This window comes from Polyodon spathula, chromosome 1 (assembly GCF_017654505.1).
Source record: "Polyodon spathula isolate WHYD16114869_AA chromosome 1, ASM1765450v1, whole genome shotgun sequence".
In the NCBI taxonomy this organism is placed as follows: Eukaryota; Metazoa; Chordata; class Actinopteri; order Acipenseriformes; family Polyodontidae; genus Polyodon; species Polyodon spathula.
Genome location: NC_054534.1, coordinates 10,716,492 through 10,733,823, shown reverse-complemented (window position 1 = coordinate 10,733,823; position 17,332 = coordinate 10,716,492). Strand labels below are relative to the sequence as shown.

General features: G+C 37.4%; 1 protein-coding gene across 1 annotated transcript; it reads left to right on the top strand.

Moving 5' to 3' along the window:
* Positions 1-573: 573 nt before the first annotated feature.
* Positions 574-7,420, top strand: LOC121314075 (activated RNA polymerase II transcriptional coactivator p15-like). The gene is made up of 5 exons (XM_041246902.1): positions 574-681; positions 2,013-2,085; positions 4,384-4,509; positions 5,411-5,519; positions 7,045-7,420. Exons 2-5 carry the CDS (start codon positions 2,014-2,016, stop codon positions 7,122-7,124), a joined length of 387 nt encoding a protein of 128 aa, XP_041102836.1. The 5' UTR covers positions 574-681; position 2,013; the 3' UTR covers positions 7,125-7,420.
* Positions 7,421-17,332: the final 9,912 nt, after the last annotated feature.

Below are 17,332 nucleotides of genomic sequence, written 5' to 3'. Positions count from 1 at the left end.
CTGTGTGACTGTCTGTATGCCAGTATGGAGAACCATATAGCCAACTGTGATGGAACTTAACAAGGACACTCTTTAGAACACATTATTTATAGTGTTAGAATTCACAACAGGCGCAATACCACTCCCAGGATGATTCCCATCCCCCTACCCCCACTTGGATGTACGTTTATAATGAGAGCCGTCAGGAACATGAACACGCTTAGCACGGTGGCCTGTATGCATCAACTGCATGTTTATGTAGAAATGTACGTTTATGTAAAGATATAAACTACTATGACACGTGCAATAGCTAAATCATTTCCTTTTCAAATGTCATAGTCATTGGAGAAACGGTTCTATAGATATGGTATATTTAAACATGCAGAGTGATCAACAGTAAGATGGACAGACAGAGCCTCCATAAAGACCCAGATTGTGATATATTTATTAATTTGTGATATCATTAGCAAGTTTCCTGAAACCAGTTTCAAGACACAAAGTGGCTTCGCTTTTCCCTCAGTTTAGCAGCCCTTGTTTAACAAAACTCCAATTCCCACAAGCCAATACGATGACCGCATGACGGTGCAGTCCAATAGCTGCAAAGTAGGTTAGCAACTGCGAGTTGACTACATACAGCTGCAACTTCCCGCCTGACATTAAGATCAGTACCAGCAATATTCAAATCAGCTAGTACTGCTGTAGGTAAGTAATCAGTTTTGTTCTGCGCGATATCGACCCAGCAGTATTCATTTCAGTACACCGGCTAGGATAAATAAACGAGGCTTCCCCTCGGTTAGGAGTACAGGTAGCTACAATGAAAGACAAGCACAGGCCCGAAGTCGTAAAGAAATGATGCGCTCTCTCGAACACTGACTGTAGCCGGGTGTTAGTACTGCACCAATACTGGATGGTTTCTTACGCACCCAGACGCAAATGTGATTAATTACTAATGCTGTAGAAGTAATTAAACGAAAAACGGGCTTGCAGGGTGTTGATGATGGTTTTATCATGGCGTTTTATTCGTTGGTTTGAAACGCTTTCTGTAATGAAATTAATTTAAGGTTCCGTGCAAAACAAAGGATTTTGGGGCTTGCAAAAAAGTAAGAAAGGTAGAAAATTAAATGATCCATTTAAAAGACAAAAAAGGCCTTAAGAAAAAAATAACCTAATTCTTCCAATTCTGTAATAAAGAGTACAAATTGGCAAATAATACAATTAAAAAAAATAACAATTATAATAATTTCAGGTAAACGTTACCCTTGAAAAAAAAAATTAATTATGTCTCAAGTGGGGACTCCTGTGAGTTGGCAATTATTATTATAACCTGAGCAAAGCTGTACAGTTTTAATACAGCGTCCAAGACGCATGGTGGCCGTTAGTACAGAATTGGATTTTCAGTCTAGGGTAAGATACAATACACTTGATCCAGCTTTATTCTTATTGTAGGGGTATTATGAAATATCCATAACTTGCATAAACCATATCTACACACCACTGTCAGAAAGTCACGTGCTAGTGTTCCACATTTCAAAATTCATTATTTTTCAAGTTCCTTATACAATGACTACATCACTGGGTTCAGTGAAAACAAATACACAAGCCCTGATTATAATCCCATCACCTTCTGAAAGAGTGACCCTGGAGCCACCTGCTGATTTCATTTCAATTGGGGCCCTTTACAAAGCTTTAAAGCCTAGGGAGCACGAAGCCACTCTGGAGCAGTGGCCGGAAACCTGGTAGCAGGAGACTGGGAGACCTAGTTTGAGGCAACTGTGCTGTATCAAACCTCAGGTCTCCCCTGGTGTGCCATGCAGTGGCTTGCAACCTAGTCTCCTGAACCCAAATTCCAAGCCACAAAGTGGCATAGTGTTCCCTCACCTCAAGTTAATCCATTCAGAAGACAGTCGCTTCCAACGACAGTTCTGTTCTGGTGGCCATTTTCCCTACCAGAGGTAGGGAGAAGTGTTGTGTTTGTGCTGTTGACTGTCTTAATAACCTAGGCCAGTGCTTTTAATTGTTTCCTTTACGTACAGAATGCCAAAATCAAAGGAAGTTCTGTCCAGTTCCTCTTCTGACTCTGATTCAGACAGTGAAGTGGATAAGAAGGTATGGTTCTTTACACCGAGAACTTTATTATTTTTCATGCTTTCCTTTTATTCTAGTGTTTTGAATCATTCTAAGCAGCTCTGGGTTGTATTATGCAATGTCTAATACCGTGTTCATACTATTACTGTTGCGCTTTGGATCCTTGTGATGAAAGGCGCTTCAGAAATGTGAATTGTATCGTATTGAGCCAGCAGAGTTGAAAAGGTCGCAGCCGTATAACATTTCCTAAGAAACAGGAAGTCCTAAAAAGCAGTCGGCAGCTAGGATTCCACAGGCACAGATAATGCTAGGTGGATTCTGATACAGAGAAAAAGCATTTTAATCAAATACTGGAGCAACAGAACCCAGAACCTCTCCATAATTGTAAGCACCATGACAAGGAAAAGGCAAACACAAAGTCAAATGACATTTGAAGCTATTTACCCTTCAATTGTTTATAAAAAAAAAAAAAAAAAGTCAGGAAATGTTCTTTATTAGTCAAAGCATTCATCTTTTAGTTAAGCAATAACAAACACGTGTGTACATTATTGAAGATTTGAGGATTTCAAGATATAAGATATAATGGTCGTTATTGCTTTTCAGTCATTTGGAACTCAACCTGAAAGTAAATGTAAAATGTTTTTGCATTGCCGTTAACTGAAGACACAGCATTGAATAGAGTTATCACAGCTATACTGAATTTCATGTACAGCTATGGTTGCACCTCGAATTTTAGGATTGATCCATAATTAACCCCTTCAGTGCTATGGCATACCTCATCCCATATTTCATACAGTCTTTCCCATATTTCACGCTTCAAAAATTGTATTAAGTGTGTGGAGGATTTCATCTCTCAATGTGTGAATGGTGTATCGGTTACGTCATTTAAACAGTGGATGAGTGACGGCTAAACTAGCCTATAGGATTTCTCTGTGTTTGTCAGTCTGGAATCCAGCAAGTCAAAAAATTAAATGAAAGTCTGTATTATATTTCAGATTGTGTTTTAATCTGAGCAATTTGTGGTGTCTACAACATTTAGGGGAATCCAAGGAACTGTTCTGTTAAACTCTGTTATAATCTCAGACCAGGGACAAATATAGTTGTATTTAATATTTTATTTGTAAACACCAGCTATTTCAAATAGTTGAAATATTTGGTGTTTATCAATTTTGTTTTTAAATATTCAAATATTAATTGCACAGTCACTTATTTGAAAATAATATATGTAAGTTATTTGGGGGGGAAAAAAATCTTCAGCTATTCCCAAGTAGTTAATGAATAATCAAAAGGTAAAACCTAATTATTACCCTAAATGTATAATTATGTACCAAGTTTTACAATTACCACATGGTGGTTGAGGAAGATTTCTAACGAGGAAAATGCTTAACATGTTCAATTCAGTAACTTCAAAACAGGTAATTAAACCAGAAGTTAAAGATGCAATTGTTTTCAAATATTTCAGTTAATTGATCAAATAAAATCTAATTGAAATAGAGCAGTTTCCAAAAGATAATTGAGTGTTTAACAAGGACAAAGCTTAACCTGCTTGGAATGCAGGATCATAATTAGGCTGCTGTATGTTACAGTTACATATTGATGAAGAGTTTAAAGTATTTCAACTACTTTACCCATATTAAATATTTTCAAATAATAATTGCTTTCTGTAATCTGTATTTAATTATTTACAATTTGTATTTACTTATTTTCAAATAAGTTACTTTTCACAAACCATATTTATAACTATTTATCCCAGGTCTTTATATATATATATATATATATATATATATATATATATATATATATATATATATATATATATATATATCATAATTTAGGTATTTTATTTAATATCATGTAATCAAAGAAACTACAAAATTATATTGCAAAAATCTACTGAAAGCCATAATAGTAGTACAATATTTCATGTTAGATTTTGAAATGTCACATTTTTTTCAATTGTCAGTTTTTCGTTAAGTATATGGAAAACAACAAAGCAGTATGTAGTTCAATATGTTAACGTAACATTATTCAGCAGGTTTCATTCGACTATGAAGCAAAATTTGTTAATTGTATAGGGTGATACAGAGCTGTACTTGGTTCATGATTTACACAAACATTTTCAGCCAATTAGTGCCAAGATTTCTCCCAATTGTGGTTCAATACAGTATCTTGGATTTTCTTATGAACCCTTTTTCACGCTGATTGTCCCCCCCCCCCCCCCCCCCCCCCATACATAACTCATGTGTTTTCAGTGCGTAAAATCCCCTGTGTACAGCTTATGTGGGGCACTGACTGTATCTGTGTGTATTGTTTCCATAGGCAAAGAGGAAGAAGCCATCTGCCCCAGAGAAGCCATCAAAGAGGCAGAAGAGTGGTGAGAGTTCCAGAGCTGGGGGAGGAGCTTCCTCCAAGAGCAGCAATGAAAAGGATGACAACATGTTTCAGGTACCACTTCAACCCCCTTTACCAGCGCCCCATTCTCTGGCATTGTCCAGGGAGTAGAACCTGCGTAAACAGCCTCCTGTTCTTGGCAGTCCGTAAACCCCTGGACACCTTTCCTTTTTGTTGTTAACCCCAACAGTAGTGGTTTCTGCTGCTGCGGTTCTCATTGCAGTCCTGCAACTGCAGATACAGCAACTCCATGACCATTGCACCCAGGGAAAACATCAGTGGCAAATTCCACAGCCAGTGTTGCATGATGCAGGAGCCACTGTGCAACCAGCAGAAGTCAGCAGTTTTACAGTGCAAGAGTAAGAATGTGCAAGAGAAGTGTTCTGAATATTATAAGAATTGACCCACAATTTTCAGCAAAGAAAAACAGGAGTGATTGCTTAATAGTTTTAGTAGCCTCTACATTGGCATTTGCATGTGTGTATTTGTTTAATAAAGCAGTTTCACAATAGTAGTCAATTGCTCCTTGCATAATTAATGCCATAAAACTGTCAACATTTTTTTTTTGTCAACTTAATAGTTACTATTGGTTTTTTGTTTGTTTTTTTTTGAGCTTTTTTAAAGAAGCTACAAGGAGTATCCTATGATTTGTTGTGTCAGTTATATGGGGGGGGGGGGGGTTCTTTATTGACTGTTATAATATCAATGTTAGGGGTGCTAGATTGTTTTTTTTCTTTAATAAAGAAAATGCTCACAATCCATTGTATTCTACAGTACATCAGTTTGATTGATTTCTGAAAACCTGTGCGTAACCCTGTGTGCTCCTTCACGTCAGTCATGTTTAAACAGTGTAGCTATTTGTACTTGTGGGTTATACACGGCGTGTATTACAGTGTTGTTTTCTGTACAGTATCATGCTAGTAGAGAAAGAGACTGACTGTTATTAATCCCACAGATTGGGAAGATGAGGTATGTCAGTGTCCGGGAATTTAAAGGCAAAGTCCTGATAGACATCAGAGAATACTGGATGGACCAAGAAGGCGAGATGAAACCTGGAAGAAAAGGTAAAAGAAACTGAAGTTTTAAGTATTGTTTACATGTTGTTTTCTGGGGAAGTTTCTAATGGACGCAAATGCTTTCATTGCAGTGTGTAGCTTTCTTTTGCTTAGTCAGCAGTAAGCATCCTGCATAACATGCTGTTGTGCTTTACTGACCAAAATATGGAAGCCATATTGAGAAACATCATTTCGTGCTAATTAATTTGAGCAAGTTAACTCTTGTGTTACTTTATGGATTGTTTTAAGGGCTGTTCAAAATCATTCTTAGGTTTATTGGTTCATGGCTAATGGAAAATAAACCCCTAACCTTTAACCCTTTGCAGTCCAATGTCGGACCAGGTCCGACATTACAATTTTCCCTTTCCAGCCCGATGTCGGACCCTGACGTAAAGCACAGGTCTCCAGTCTTTTTTTCTCTGGAAAAAGCAGAGAAAACCTTTCAATGGCCGAGTGAGACCGATAGGAGCTGAATGAAACCGAAAAAAAGGGAATATCTCATAGCCCTATCCACTACAGAGATAACACGGACGCAACAAAGGAACTAGCTGCTTCTGCATCCAGCGCGCGAAGAAAATCACAGACATTTACAGAGCTTTTATTTGATATTACAGAAATAAAATAATGACTTGAATCGCATTATTGAGAAGTTTGGTGGTAAAATGAGCAATCAGTATTCACATCTATAAAGAGGTATGTGAAAAATACAGCGAACAAGGGGTGGGGCTTGGCTGGAGATACAGTACTGAGTGTCCTTTTGCGATTCAGTGCCTTTTAAGCCTGTTTTACTCTGGGGGAAAATTTTTTTTTTAAACAGCACGTTTAAAATAAACAGCGCACATGAAAATAAATTGGACCTGACGCGCCTGACAATCGCTGAATAAATGGACTGCAAAGGGCTAAAAAAAATTAAAAATGATTTTCTACTACACAAAAGCCCGTTGACCTTTATAATGTGCACTATTGAACCCAAATAACTAAACTTTATGCTTCAAACAAGAATAATGAACATATACCTGTACACACAGAATAATGAACATGTACCTATATACCAATAAATAATGAAAATGTACCTATACACCAATAATAGTGAAAATATAACTATACGTCAACTGTTTTGTGTGCATTCTTTTTGATGGTTTCTTTAAATGTTTGCTTTTATTAAGACTCTTGCCTTAACCTTCTTTGAAAAGACTTCTTAACCAATTACACGCTAATAACATTTTAGAAAGTCTGCCTTGGGCTTGCAGCTGGAGAATCAATTTGAATAATTTCATTAGACATCATTCAAAACTGCTTGCCACCCAGTCACGTTCTCTTATAGCTACTGGGTGACTGGGCAGAAGCGTTCTCCATGCCTAACTAATCCCAAACTGCATACCTTTTACATGTAATTCATATCCCACCCAGATTCCACCCTGCTCGTAACACGGCAAAACGTTGAAAAATTGAGCACTCAATAAACATGCATTTGCATAAATGGTTTAGGCCTTTGCTATCCCTTTTCATGAGAAATGTGTCCTTGTTATTTCAGGAATTTCTTTAAACCCAGAGCAGTGGAACCAGCTCAAAGATCAGATTTCTGAAATTGATGATGCTGTGAAGAAAATCTAGTGGACGCTGTTGAGAAATTGAGCTTGCTTTTCTTTTTGTAGATCTTATTAACCACAAACTTTTACACTGGCATATGTTTTCTAAATGACAATTAAAAAACAAACAAAAACTTAGACTTTTTTTTAAACTAAAGTGTGTATATTTGCAGTTAAGTATTCTTTGTAACTTTCTATGCATGTGCATCCAAACGTGTGAAAAGCAAGACAGGTTGGTACTTCTGAATTTTTTTTCTTTTTCTTTTTTTTTTGTGAGCACAGTGGTTCTTAATGTACAATAAAAGCTGTTTAAAGCTTGAATTCATGTCTCACTTTTTGTTGGAAGGCTCCCATGTCAAACTTATCCAAAGGCTTGGTTTGGACATTCTTAAAGAGCAAGTAGTGGGGTTCCGAAAAATATATTCTTAATTAACATACCTGTACATTTTCTTTTCATTGTTAACATCATAACAACTTTTTACACTTATAACTTCAAAGTCTGTTCTAAAGATCTGTTGAAAGTGTCTGCGCTAGTGCACTAGGGTTTGAGATCTGTCCTCTAAATCAGTGGTTCCCAATCCTGGTCCTGGGGACCCCGTGTCTGCTGGTTTTCATTCCAACTGAGCTCGGTTACTTATCTAGACCCTTAAGTGAACTGATAATTTACTTAATTAGACCTTTTTTTCAGTTCTTAAATAGTTGCAGAGTTAAAGTTACTTTTAAAATGTTATAGTTAAGTACTTTGAGGATAAGTAGGGGCTCCGTTCGTTCATCCATCCATGTGTGCTTGTGTGTGTCACACTTGCACTAATGGATGGTAATCAGGGGTGCTAGATTACGTTTACTTTAATACACGTTTAAACTTTTACAAATATATAGTTTAAATTTGACAACAGGAGAAAACAGGAAGTCGGCCATCTTGGTGGAAGTGCGTTACGTGCAAAGGCTCTGAGCATTTTAAAATAACTAGCTTTCTGTAAATTACCGCATATATGTCTATAAATAGGTATTTTACATTGGTTTTTCTACTCCTTAAATGCAACTGATACCTGCTAATCCATTTGTGTATCTCAATCACAACTGAGAAACAAGTTAATAGAAAAATTGGCGTAAGTTAGGTCTGTTTTTTTCCTGTGAAACCACTAAACAGACTTTTAAATGGTAAGTCTTAAATTAATAATCCTTATTAATTTACAGTTTTTACACTATTAATTAGTTACTCGTCATAACGATTGTAGTAGTGTGTCCAGCAAAACGCTTTATTTTTCAGTATTGCTTTAATAGATTAGTTGCTTATTATCATGTGTTGATCTTGTTTGTATGTTCTGCTTGTAATGAAAAAAGGCTTTGCCAAACTGACTTTATTCCAAGTACAGTATCACGTTAATTAAAAAAAATCAATATTCTGTTTAAATAATAATTCACTAATAGCAATAGTTTGTACTTATCTGACTGACCGCAGTAAAACTGCCATTTGAAATCGTCTCAATAAATCAACCGTGTTTTCTTTTCAGCCCAAATTTTATCATTTCCTAAATTTTCCCTATCTGTCATAGAAGCTGACTAGTCACGTGACCAAAAGCATGCTGGATATTGGGAGATGAACATCCAATGACAATGATTCCACGTGACAGGTAGGAAATAATACATGCAAAAAAATAGTCGTTATTTGCAGACGCCCACTTTTTAATATTTGACCAACACATTGTTGACAAAGGATCATGATTGGACACCCCTGTTACACACCATTAGCTGGCCATTTCTATCAAATATCTAAGATTATTGGGTTCATTTTACTTGGGTTCTGGATAATAAAGATCTTTGCCCTTGGAGTTACTGTCTTAGTGTTTGGCACACAGCTGTATTCTTTGGTTTTCTAACTTCCATAATCAGTTCTGTTTTAGTAAAAAGGAACCATTTTACTGCAGTATTTCTTTCAACTCCCATGTCAGTTCTGTGAACTTTAACTGTTTCAGTGCCTGTTTATAACTACATGCTGTGATAGTCTTTCACAGTTTGTATAACCGCATGAACGTATTTGGAAGGGTGGGAATACAGTGTGTAAAACTACAGAAAAACCTACTTTTTACAACCACCTGTACTGAAGAGTTCTGTTTTTTAAACAAAACCTCCCATTTTAACCATCCACAATGTTCAGCCCCTTTGTTGTCTGATCAATTCAGGTAGTTGATTAAATAATATTGAAATATGTGAAGAGACATGCCCTCCTTCTTGCCACCAGATGACTCTTGCTGTGCAGTGTATGCTGCTGTCGCTGTGTGTTCAGGGCTGTAAAATTGGCTGTACCTTATTTGAACTGCACCAGACTAGCTAAACAGTTTCATTAAAAAAAAAAAAAACTGACACTGAAGCATTCAGGTGCAGGATTTACAATCATGTGATATTTATCTTTCTTTATCACACATGGTAACCAAGCATGGAAATTCAAATGCGTGTACATAGACATGGGCTGAAGCAGAACAGTGGAAATGTGTGCATATGTGTGTGTTATATATATATATATATATATATATATATATATATATATATATATATATATATATATATATATATATATATAGAATTTGCAGAAGCATTGCACTCTCATTCAGGTCATGGTGGTTTAATCCTAAAGACAACTTATTGTGACAAGCAACAGTAGTCCAAATCAGAGAAACTTTCAACACTGGACCATGCACATGTTTGTAACATGTATTGTGCAGTGTTCAGTACTACAGTGCTTTAGCAGATTATTTTGGTCTGTACCATTGTAATAACACTGGCATGTGAACATCTGAAAATTGCACCAATCTTAAAATGACCATTAGAGGTCAGTGTAAGGTAAGAATCCTTGAGAGGATCACAAATCATCACATTCCGAGATCATACAAGCAGTGCTAGCAAATTCATTAAAACCTATTTCCTAGCGCCTTATTTCTATAAACATATTATTAATTATCCCCCTTTTTTAATACAAGGAGAATCTTTTAGTTCTTCAATAGTTTTTTTTTTTTTTTTTTTTTACAATAATTCATGATATGTAAATACTTGTAATGCAACGCAATGGTACCTTTACTGCAGATCACATGGTCTGATTGCAGATCGACGACTGGAGAGAGTTTAAACACAACCCATGATTAACGATTAGGTACCTGGAAGCAGCAACTTCTCTGCATATTCTTAATAGAAGTATAAAACACAAGCAAATGTAATCCTGGGCTCACCACATTACTATCACACAGCTGTGAACTATTCCTGGCCTCAGGTGGTACAATCTCCAGTTCACCTGAACCAACTCCATGTGTTTTTGTGTACTGTTGCAGGATATGCTGCCCAAAGCTGTGATGTGCTTTGTCATTCTGTAAGAATTTCATAACCGTTCTAATAGAACAGCATTGGCAATTACAGTACCTTCATGTATCCCCCTGTCATTAACCTTTTTAAGTGTGAGGTGCTACTCTGTGAAGGAGCCTGCCTGTTTGCTCAAGTAATGGTTATCATAGGGTAATTATGGACTGCCACTGTGCAAATTAAAATGTGAAATGTACAGTGTCAGGCTTAAATGATGTGGAAGGGCTCATCACTGTTTAATGTCTGGGTATTAAAGTGATGAATTTACTGAACAATACTGAAGAGATATGGAAAACAACAGGTTAATGCAGCTACTGCTGAAAAGCTGTTTCAAACATTTATATTAGTGAGGAAATGATACTGGGCTTGACTTCTGCATACATTGCCATAGCAATGCAACGGACCTGAGTTTTCAGTGATTTGTCAGTGATGGGTATCGTAGACTTTGTTACACATTTGATTTTAACTTGGTAAGTACTTGTAGGTTGGGAAGTCTCCTCTACACAGAGCTGGGAATTGGCACAAAGCAGGCACAGTCTTTACAATGTAATGATGCTTAGAAAACAGAAACTTCCCCTGGCTGCTGTACTGGAAACTCTACCTTCATTTATGTTTTTATTAATGCCCATGGTTACCCCCACCAATTTCACACTGTTATGGTAAGTGCTTCTTTTATCTAATAAAACAGTCCATGCATTTACAAACCAGTACTGATGGTTAAACTAGCTTAAAGTGATTGGTGCAAAGTCTAGTAGTTTAACAGTCTAGTAGTAAAAAAAAAAAAAGACAAAGGCTGAATAGCAACGTGTAGCTGTGAGCGGTTTTTAAATGCTGCGAAATAACCGAGAAGGTGCTGTCTATTCTTTCACCGCTTATTACCTTCATAAACAGGACAATACATGAGAAAAAACACCACATAAGCAATTTATGTGTTAAGGATATTTCAAGTAAGAACATGATTTGCAGGCAGATGTTTTTTTGGTAAAACCTCATTTTCTTTTTTTAAATTTTTTAAAATAAATTTAGTCCTCTCCAGTTTTTTGTCCCGGTTTTCTCCCCAGTTTAGTGTGCCCAATTATTATCCTCGGAAACGTGCTCCTGCCAACCATTTTTCGCACTGTGGAACCACAGTGAGGCCACCAGACCTATAGTGCCAGAGGACAACACAGATCTGGAGGCTGCACTGCAGAACCACAGACGCCCTATCGGCCACAGGGTTCGCTGATGCGCGGTGATCCGTGGATTTCCCTACCTAAGCCCTCCCTACCCAAGAGGTAATTGTGCGCCACCCCCTAGGAACTCCTGGTTACGGTCGGCTGTGATATAGCCTGGACTCAAATCTGCGATCCCCAGGCTATAGGGCACATCCACGTGGAGCACCTTTGCTGGATGCGCCACTCGGGAGCCCCATAAAACCTCATTTTCAAAGTTTGAATCTGTTGATTTTGTCATTGGTTCCCCTTTCACTTTTAATAAAATTTGAGATTCGATCGTCAAATGAGGTGGAATCCTAAGGTAAATGGAACCTTCTATAATTACAATGGAGGAGATTAATGGAGGAGAAGGTTATTGAAAACAGTTAATTTTCTTAACATTTGTTTTTTCTAATTTAGATTGTGTTTTTGATACAAGTTAGAAGAAACAATTGGGGTAACCTTGGCCCCCATTGGTTTTACAGTTGTGCCTATTTGCTTTGTGCTGGGCAAGGTTGCCCCAATGGTTTCTTGGCTTGGCTTGTGTTTTTGATATCTCCACTTTAAATGGCTGGGCACTTTTGATAACTTTTCACATTTCCAATGTGTTTTTGGTTCAGATGAAAGGGCACAACAGGGACTGTTTTTAGGATTATTTTGTTACCTTAAATATCTTTCATTTATTGGCACTTGACGTTTGCAGTTCTACATTTAAATGCCAATTATTTTTAAATCTCCAAAAGTTAAACCATCTGCACCTGCAGTGTGACCGTGGAGGAGTAAGGGAGGAAAGGATCGCTTTGTTTTCAATCTGCCAACAAAAACTCGGTATTTAATTAATGATAACCCTTACTCAAATAAGCGAATATATGGGTTGTTTTTATTTAGGCTCATTTGTTTATAACCCCATAGTTCACATAGCAGTGCAACCCCGTTTATTTTATATCGTGCAAAATCTGCCATTCCATTAACTCCCTAAGAGTTGTAGACCTGACTGCACATAGAACACTATTAATTTGATTTAATAAATAATATGTACAATCTGTCATTTTTGGCTAGGGACCTGGAAAGTGTATGCTGCCTGTACAGTTTCCCCCTACGATTTCATGCTGTTTCTAAGGAAAACCTACCATATGTAATGAAAGAAAGATAAAGGTTTGGAAAAAGACGTTTATTGTAATTTTATCCTATTTACCCTGATCATGTCATCTGGCCCTTCTTAAATGTTTGCCAAATTAAAATGTTTAGCAAAAGCAATCATTCAGACAGGAAAATATATTCTACAAACATAAATAAAATGAAGAGGCACCCATGAAGGAGGGTAGAAGAAAAGACTAATAACTCATTCCCAAGCACAACTCAAATCTGGGTTGAAAACCCAACTGCCCCTGATACTGCGTTTCCATGTTCATTCAGCCGACCTGCATTGGCTGCCAGTCCGAGCTGCTCCTGTTTTTTGTCAGAACCTTTCCCAAAGCAGGATTGGTGGAAGTGCACAGCACTGACCAATCAAGTGAGGAGTGGGTGTAAACATGTAACCCACCTCAGTGGTGAGCAGGTTTCTCCATGCTTTAATACTCTTGTAACAGAAAGCTCCCAAGAGTTGTTAGGATTGTTGGAAGCAAAGCAATAGTGCTTATTCTCTCGGTTTTGTAAACAAATTACGACCTTATCCGCAAGGCTTGCTGGGAAAGAACCGCCAACATGCCTTTTCACTCAACTCAGGTAGTTTATCAATGCCAGTTCAGGAGCAATGCAAGAGAACCCGCGGTCAGTCCGTGCTCGTGGAAACAAGCTTGAAGCCAGGCAAGTACAATCACCAAGCATTCAGCAACAACCAGTCACAACAGAGTCCAGCCTGTGCCGTGCAGCTGACTTCACCTCTTCTACCTCCGACTCACCTTCCGTCTGGTTCAAGACAGTGAACCAGTGTGTTCCCAGCAAGCTCCGAGTGCCTCAGAAAACCAGGTCGAATGTGAAATAATGTTGGGAAAAAAAATTTGGGGTACCAATAAGAAATAGTGAAAGATGTGCACAAACAATGTAGAAACAATTCAATGTGAGATTTATTGCTGTTTACCAGGAACTAAAATGATGTGTGTATAAATAAATGTTGATTTATGAGATATTTATTAACAGCAGTGATTGTAGTTTTATTATTATTATTATTATTGTGGAAGGTTCTTTGTGTGTAAAACAAAGAGAATGTTCCAAACTTGTCTTTATCCTGATAAAGATAAGCAAATTAAATTCCGAAATGTTGATCTGAATGAAAACAAAAAAAGTATGGTGGTTGATGAAGATTTAAACCCCTAATGCCAGCAATGGATCATAAGATTCTTCTAAATGTGCACCTTTTAAACCTAAATGAAGTCAGATTGTCGTGAGGAGAACTACCATCCGTTTTGTAAACACATTTTTCATCACCAAGGTTAAAGAGAAATGTAGGATAAACACATCTTAATGGGGATTAATAACTTCACTCCAATCAATTACAATAACAGGATGAGAGACCAGAGTCTCAATCACACCAACTGATGTTGGTTGGCTATTAAATGAGCAGTGATTTAAGATTAAAATTAAGATTGTCAGGTGGCAGCTCAAGGCTTGTTAGTAAAGTCAATCAAGGATACAAACACAAGAAGAACATGGCATGTAAGAGTCTCTGGAGACCTCATGTGGCATTCTCTTGGGGCAGTGATCCTTAAGGGACACAGTGGATACAATGAGCAGATCCAGTTGCACTAGTGCAGTCAGCTATTAAACATCTGCGACTGTTGGGTTGTAAAAAACTGTACTCATAAAAGCAGAAGGAGGCTTTTCAACTCTCATCACAATGCATTCAGGTACGTTTTACCTGTCTCGGGTACCTTTCACAGCAGGACTAAACTTCCCAGAATGCACTGGGATATGAGTTGAAAAGCCTGAACTGCCCCAAACTGTTCTAGTGTACATGGAGTCATATGGTAGCACTAAACTGGAGGAGGGAGGGGGGAGAGTTGGGCTCAGCTTAATCCCTTTATCCCATCAAGAACTAAAAACACACGATTGCCTGGAAGTATTTATAGGTTCTCTTAACAACACTGTAATACTCGCTTCAGTTGCACCAGTTCCCTGGTAGTCTGCCTCGGGTTGTAGGGACAGGCCCTTTTTTGTATAATAATAATAATAATAATAATAATAACCAGGCACACCTTGTACTGAGGTCATTTGAAGGTTGTTGAAAACATTTCAATAATATATTATTCAGTCTGGTAACACTTGTTTGAGGAAACCCAGAGAGCTGTTACTCTGCATTCAAAGAAGGTATCAATAATAATTGCATGCCTTGTGGAGAGGCAGACAAGAGCAATGAAAACAGTGATGTGTCTAAGCAGACATCATCCCCTTGTGGACTTGACAACAGCATGGCTTGTACCAGTGTAAGGGCAATGTGAGCTGGAAGCCAGTGTATCAGTGACCCTCAAAAGGGTTAATGAACCAAAGTCATAACAAATACATTCAAATGTGACATTCAAGTCAGTTCTCGTTCATACAAAGTTCAAAGGGCCAGCAAAAAATTCAGCTTATCAGAAATTCGTAAGTCATGCAGCTTCGTCCTAAATCTGAAGGTACCGGAACACCACTAAAATACTGATTTTCTTAAACAAGAATTTACAAATTCACATTTTAATTGTATACTGGACTTCTAGTAACACATATAATAGGTAAAGCATCTCATTACTCCAAGTGTTTCCACAAAGTGTCTTCCTCCATCTTGTCAGAATGCTTTACTTTATGTGCGTGTCTGTTGTGTCAGTGGCTTCGTTTGTGTTTGTGTCCCCTTTCAAAGTTGATGAGCTGTTGCTGTCATTGCTGTCATCTTTTGAACCTTCTTAAAGAAGTAGATTGTAATAGAAGAGGTTCCTAATGTGAGTCATGTGTCTTAGCTTGCCTGTTGTGTGGGTGGTTCTGGATTTACTACACCACCGATGTCATGTACCCAGCAGGTATTGTAAGTGTTTAAAAGCATAGTCCCATGTTTACAATGGTAAACAAGGCTCCCTCTTGAATGACATTCCTCAAGCACTCTATTTCAGGTACTTGAGACTCGGGGTCCTGTTATCTTGCCCTTGATGGTTTGTTTTTACAAGCAATGCTGACACAATACCATTGCTTCATTTCAGTCGTCTCCAAGAATGGCCCCAAGTTAGCTGAACCGCACTGGTTGAGGAAGAAGAGGAAAAAAACAGCGGGAGCTGTCTGCAGTTCAACAGGAAAAACAGCAAACTCTGTCAGGGGCAGGCCCAAATATGTGCTGTGCAAGTGTTCAATATTTATAAAACATGAAGCCCTATCCTTTTAAACATTGCTTTCACTGTTTCTTTGGTCTTCTTTGCTGGAGAGGTGCATTCCATTCACAACAGGACACTGCTCTGAATCGTGTCGTGATATACAGTGGCTCGTCTTTGGGACAGACAGCTGGACACTTATTTTGGTCTGAGCCTCAATATTTACAGCCCAATATAATTGTAAAGGAATTCTTTAGCACCCGACAGGAAACCTCCCCTTTATGAACTGAGGCGTAGATTTGAGAACTAAGGCTTGCCAATAAAAAGGGACCTTTTGAGTGCAAAACAACCCAGCTGGGCTCCTAGAATATTTTTCATTTCAATCATGCTTTTAACTAGTAACTAACATAGGAGACTAGCATTTATCCCACAACAAGTTCAGATTGGGGAATGGAAAGGCTTTCACTGGAAAGAAAAGCATGTACAGTATTGCAGGTATACAATATTTCCTCAGCAGATGCTGGCTGATACAGTTCTGACAAGGTGCTTGTCTGAGTGGGTGCTGTTAACAAGGCAGGCACATGCACTTGTAATACTCTGCCTGGAAGACACGTCTGTCACAAGTGCTGATAGAAAACAGGACTCAGTAGATACAGGGCTGGCAGCGTGTTGGATTCAACGTTTGGCTGGTGTAAATTACAAAAACCATATGGAGGCTATATATATATATTAGTTCCCATATATGAGAATAATTCACAATGTCATCTTTGTCAAAATGGGAATATGTGTTGGTAACAGTGAACATACAAAATGCTATTTATTACAACGATACACTGCAAAATATTTATTCTCTGGACTGATTGATATTTAATTTATCTAATACGTTTTGTCGATGTACCTAATAAAACAAAAGCTTTTAGTGTGGTTAGCATTTTATAAAAAATCTTAACTTCTGAAATAATTTTTATTTTAAGATAGATTTTTGTTTCAGTTATTTATTTCAGTTTGAGGAGATTTTTTTTTTTTTGTCTATTAACAATATAAATAATGTGCATTCAATTGGATGGGATGAAGTGTTTTAAACAGACAGATCAATTGCAAGGCTTATGAGGAGGACTGTGAAATTATCAGGCTATGTTTTGAAAATACTTTTCTAAATTTAAATATTGTACACCTGTAAGGTTACAAAGTTTCCAGAGTGAAAAATACTTTTTTTTTTTACAGCTTTGAGATCTGAGCTATTCACAAGTAAAAAAGTTAATGTTATCATCATTTCAGTATTGTTCAGTAACTCAGCAGTTTGGTAGTGTGGGTAACTGTGGCGGAGTGTCCCGCCCCTTTGTTTATTATTTTTTGTTTTTATATATATATATATATATATATATATATATATATATATATATATATATATATATATA

Excerpts from the sequence above, each read along its gene's own strand:
- LOC121314075 (XM_041246902.1), top strand. The coding sequence starts at position 2,014 with ATGCCAAAATCAAAGGAAGTTCTGTCCAGTTCCTCTTCTGACTCTGAT. Across the intron at positions 2,086-4,383 it reads ACAGTGAAGTGGATAAGAAG|GCAAAGAGGAAGAAGCCATC; the intron begins GTATGGTTCTTT and ends TTGTTTCCATAG. Across the intron at positions 5,520-7,044 it reads GATGAAACCTGGAAGAAAAG|GAATTTCTTTAAACCCAGAG; the intron begins GTAAAAGAAACT and ends TTGTTATTTCAG.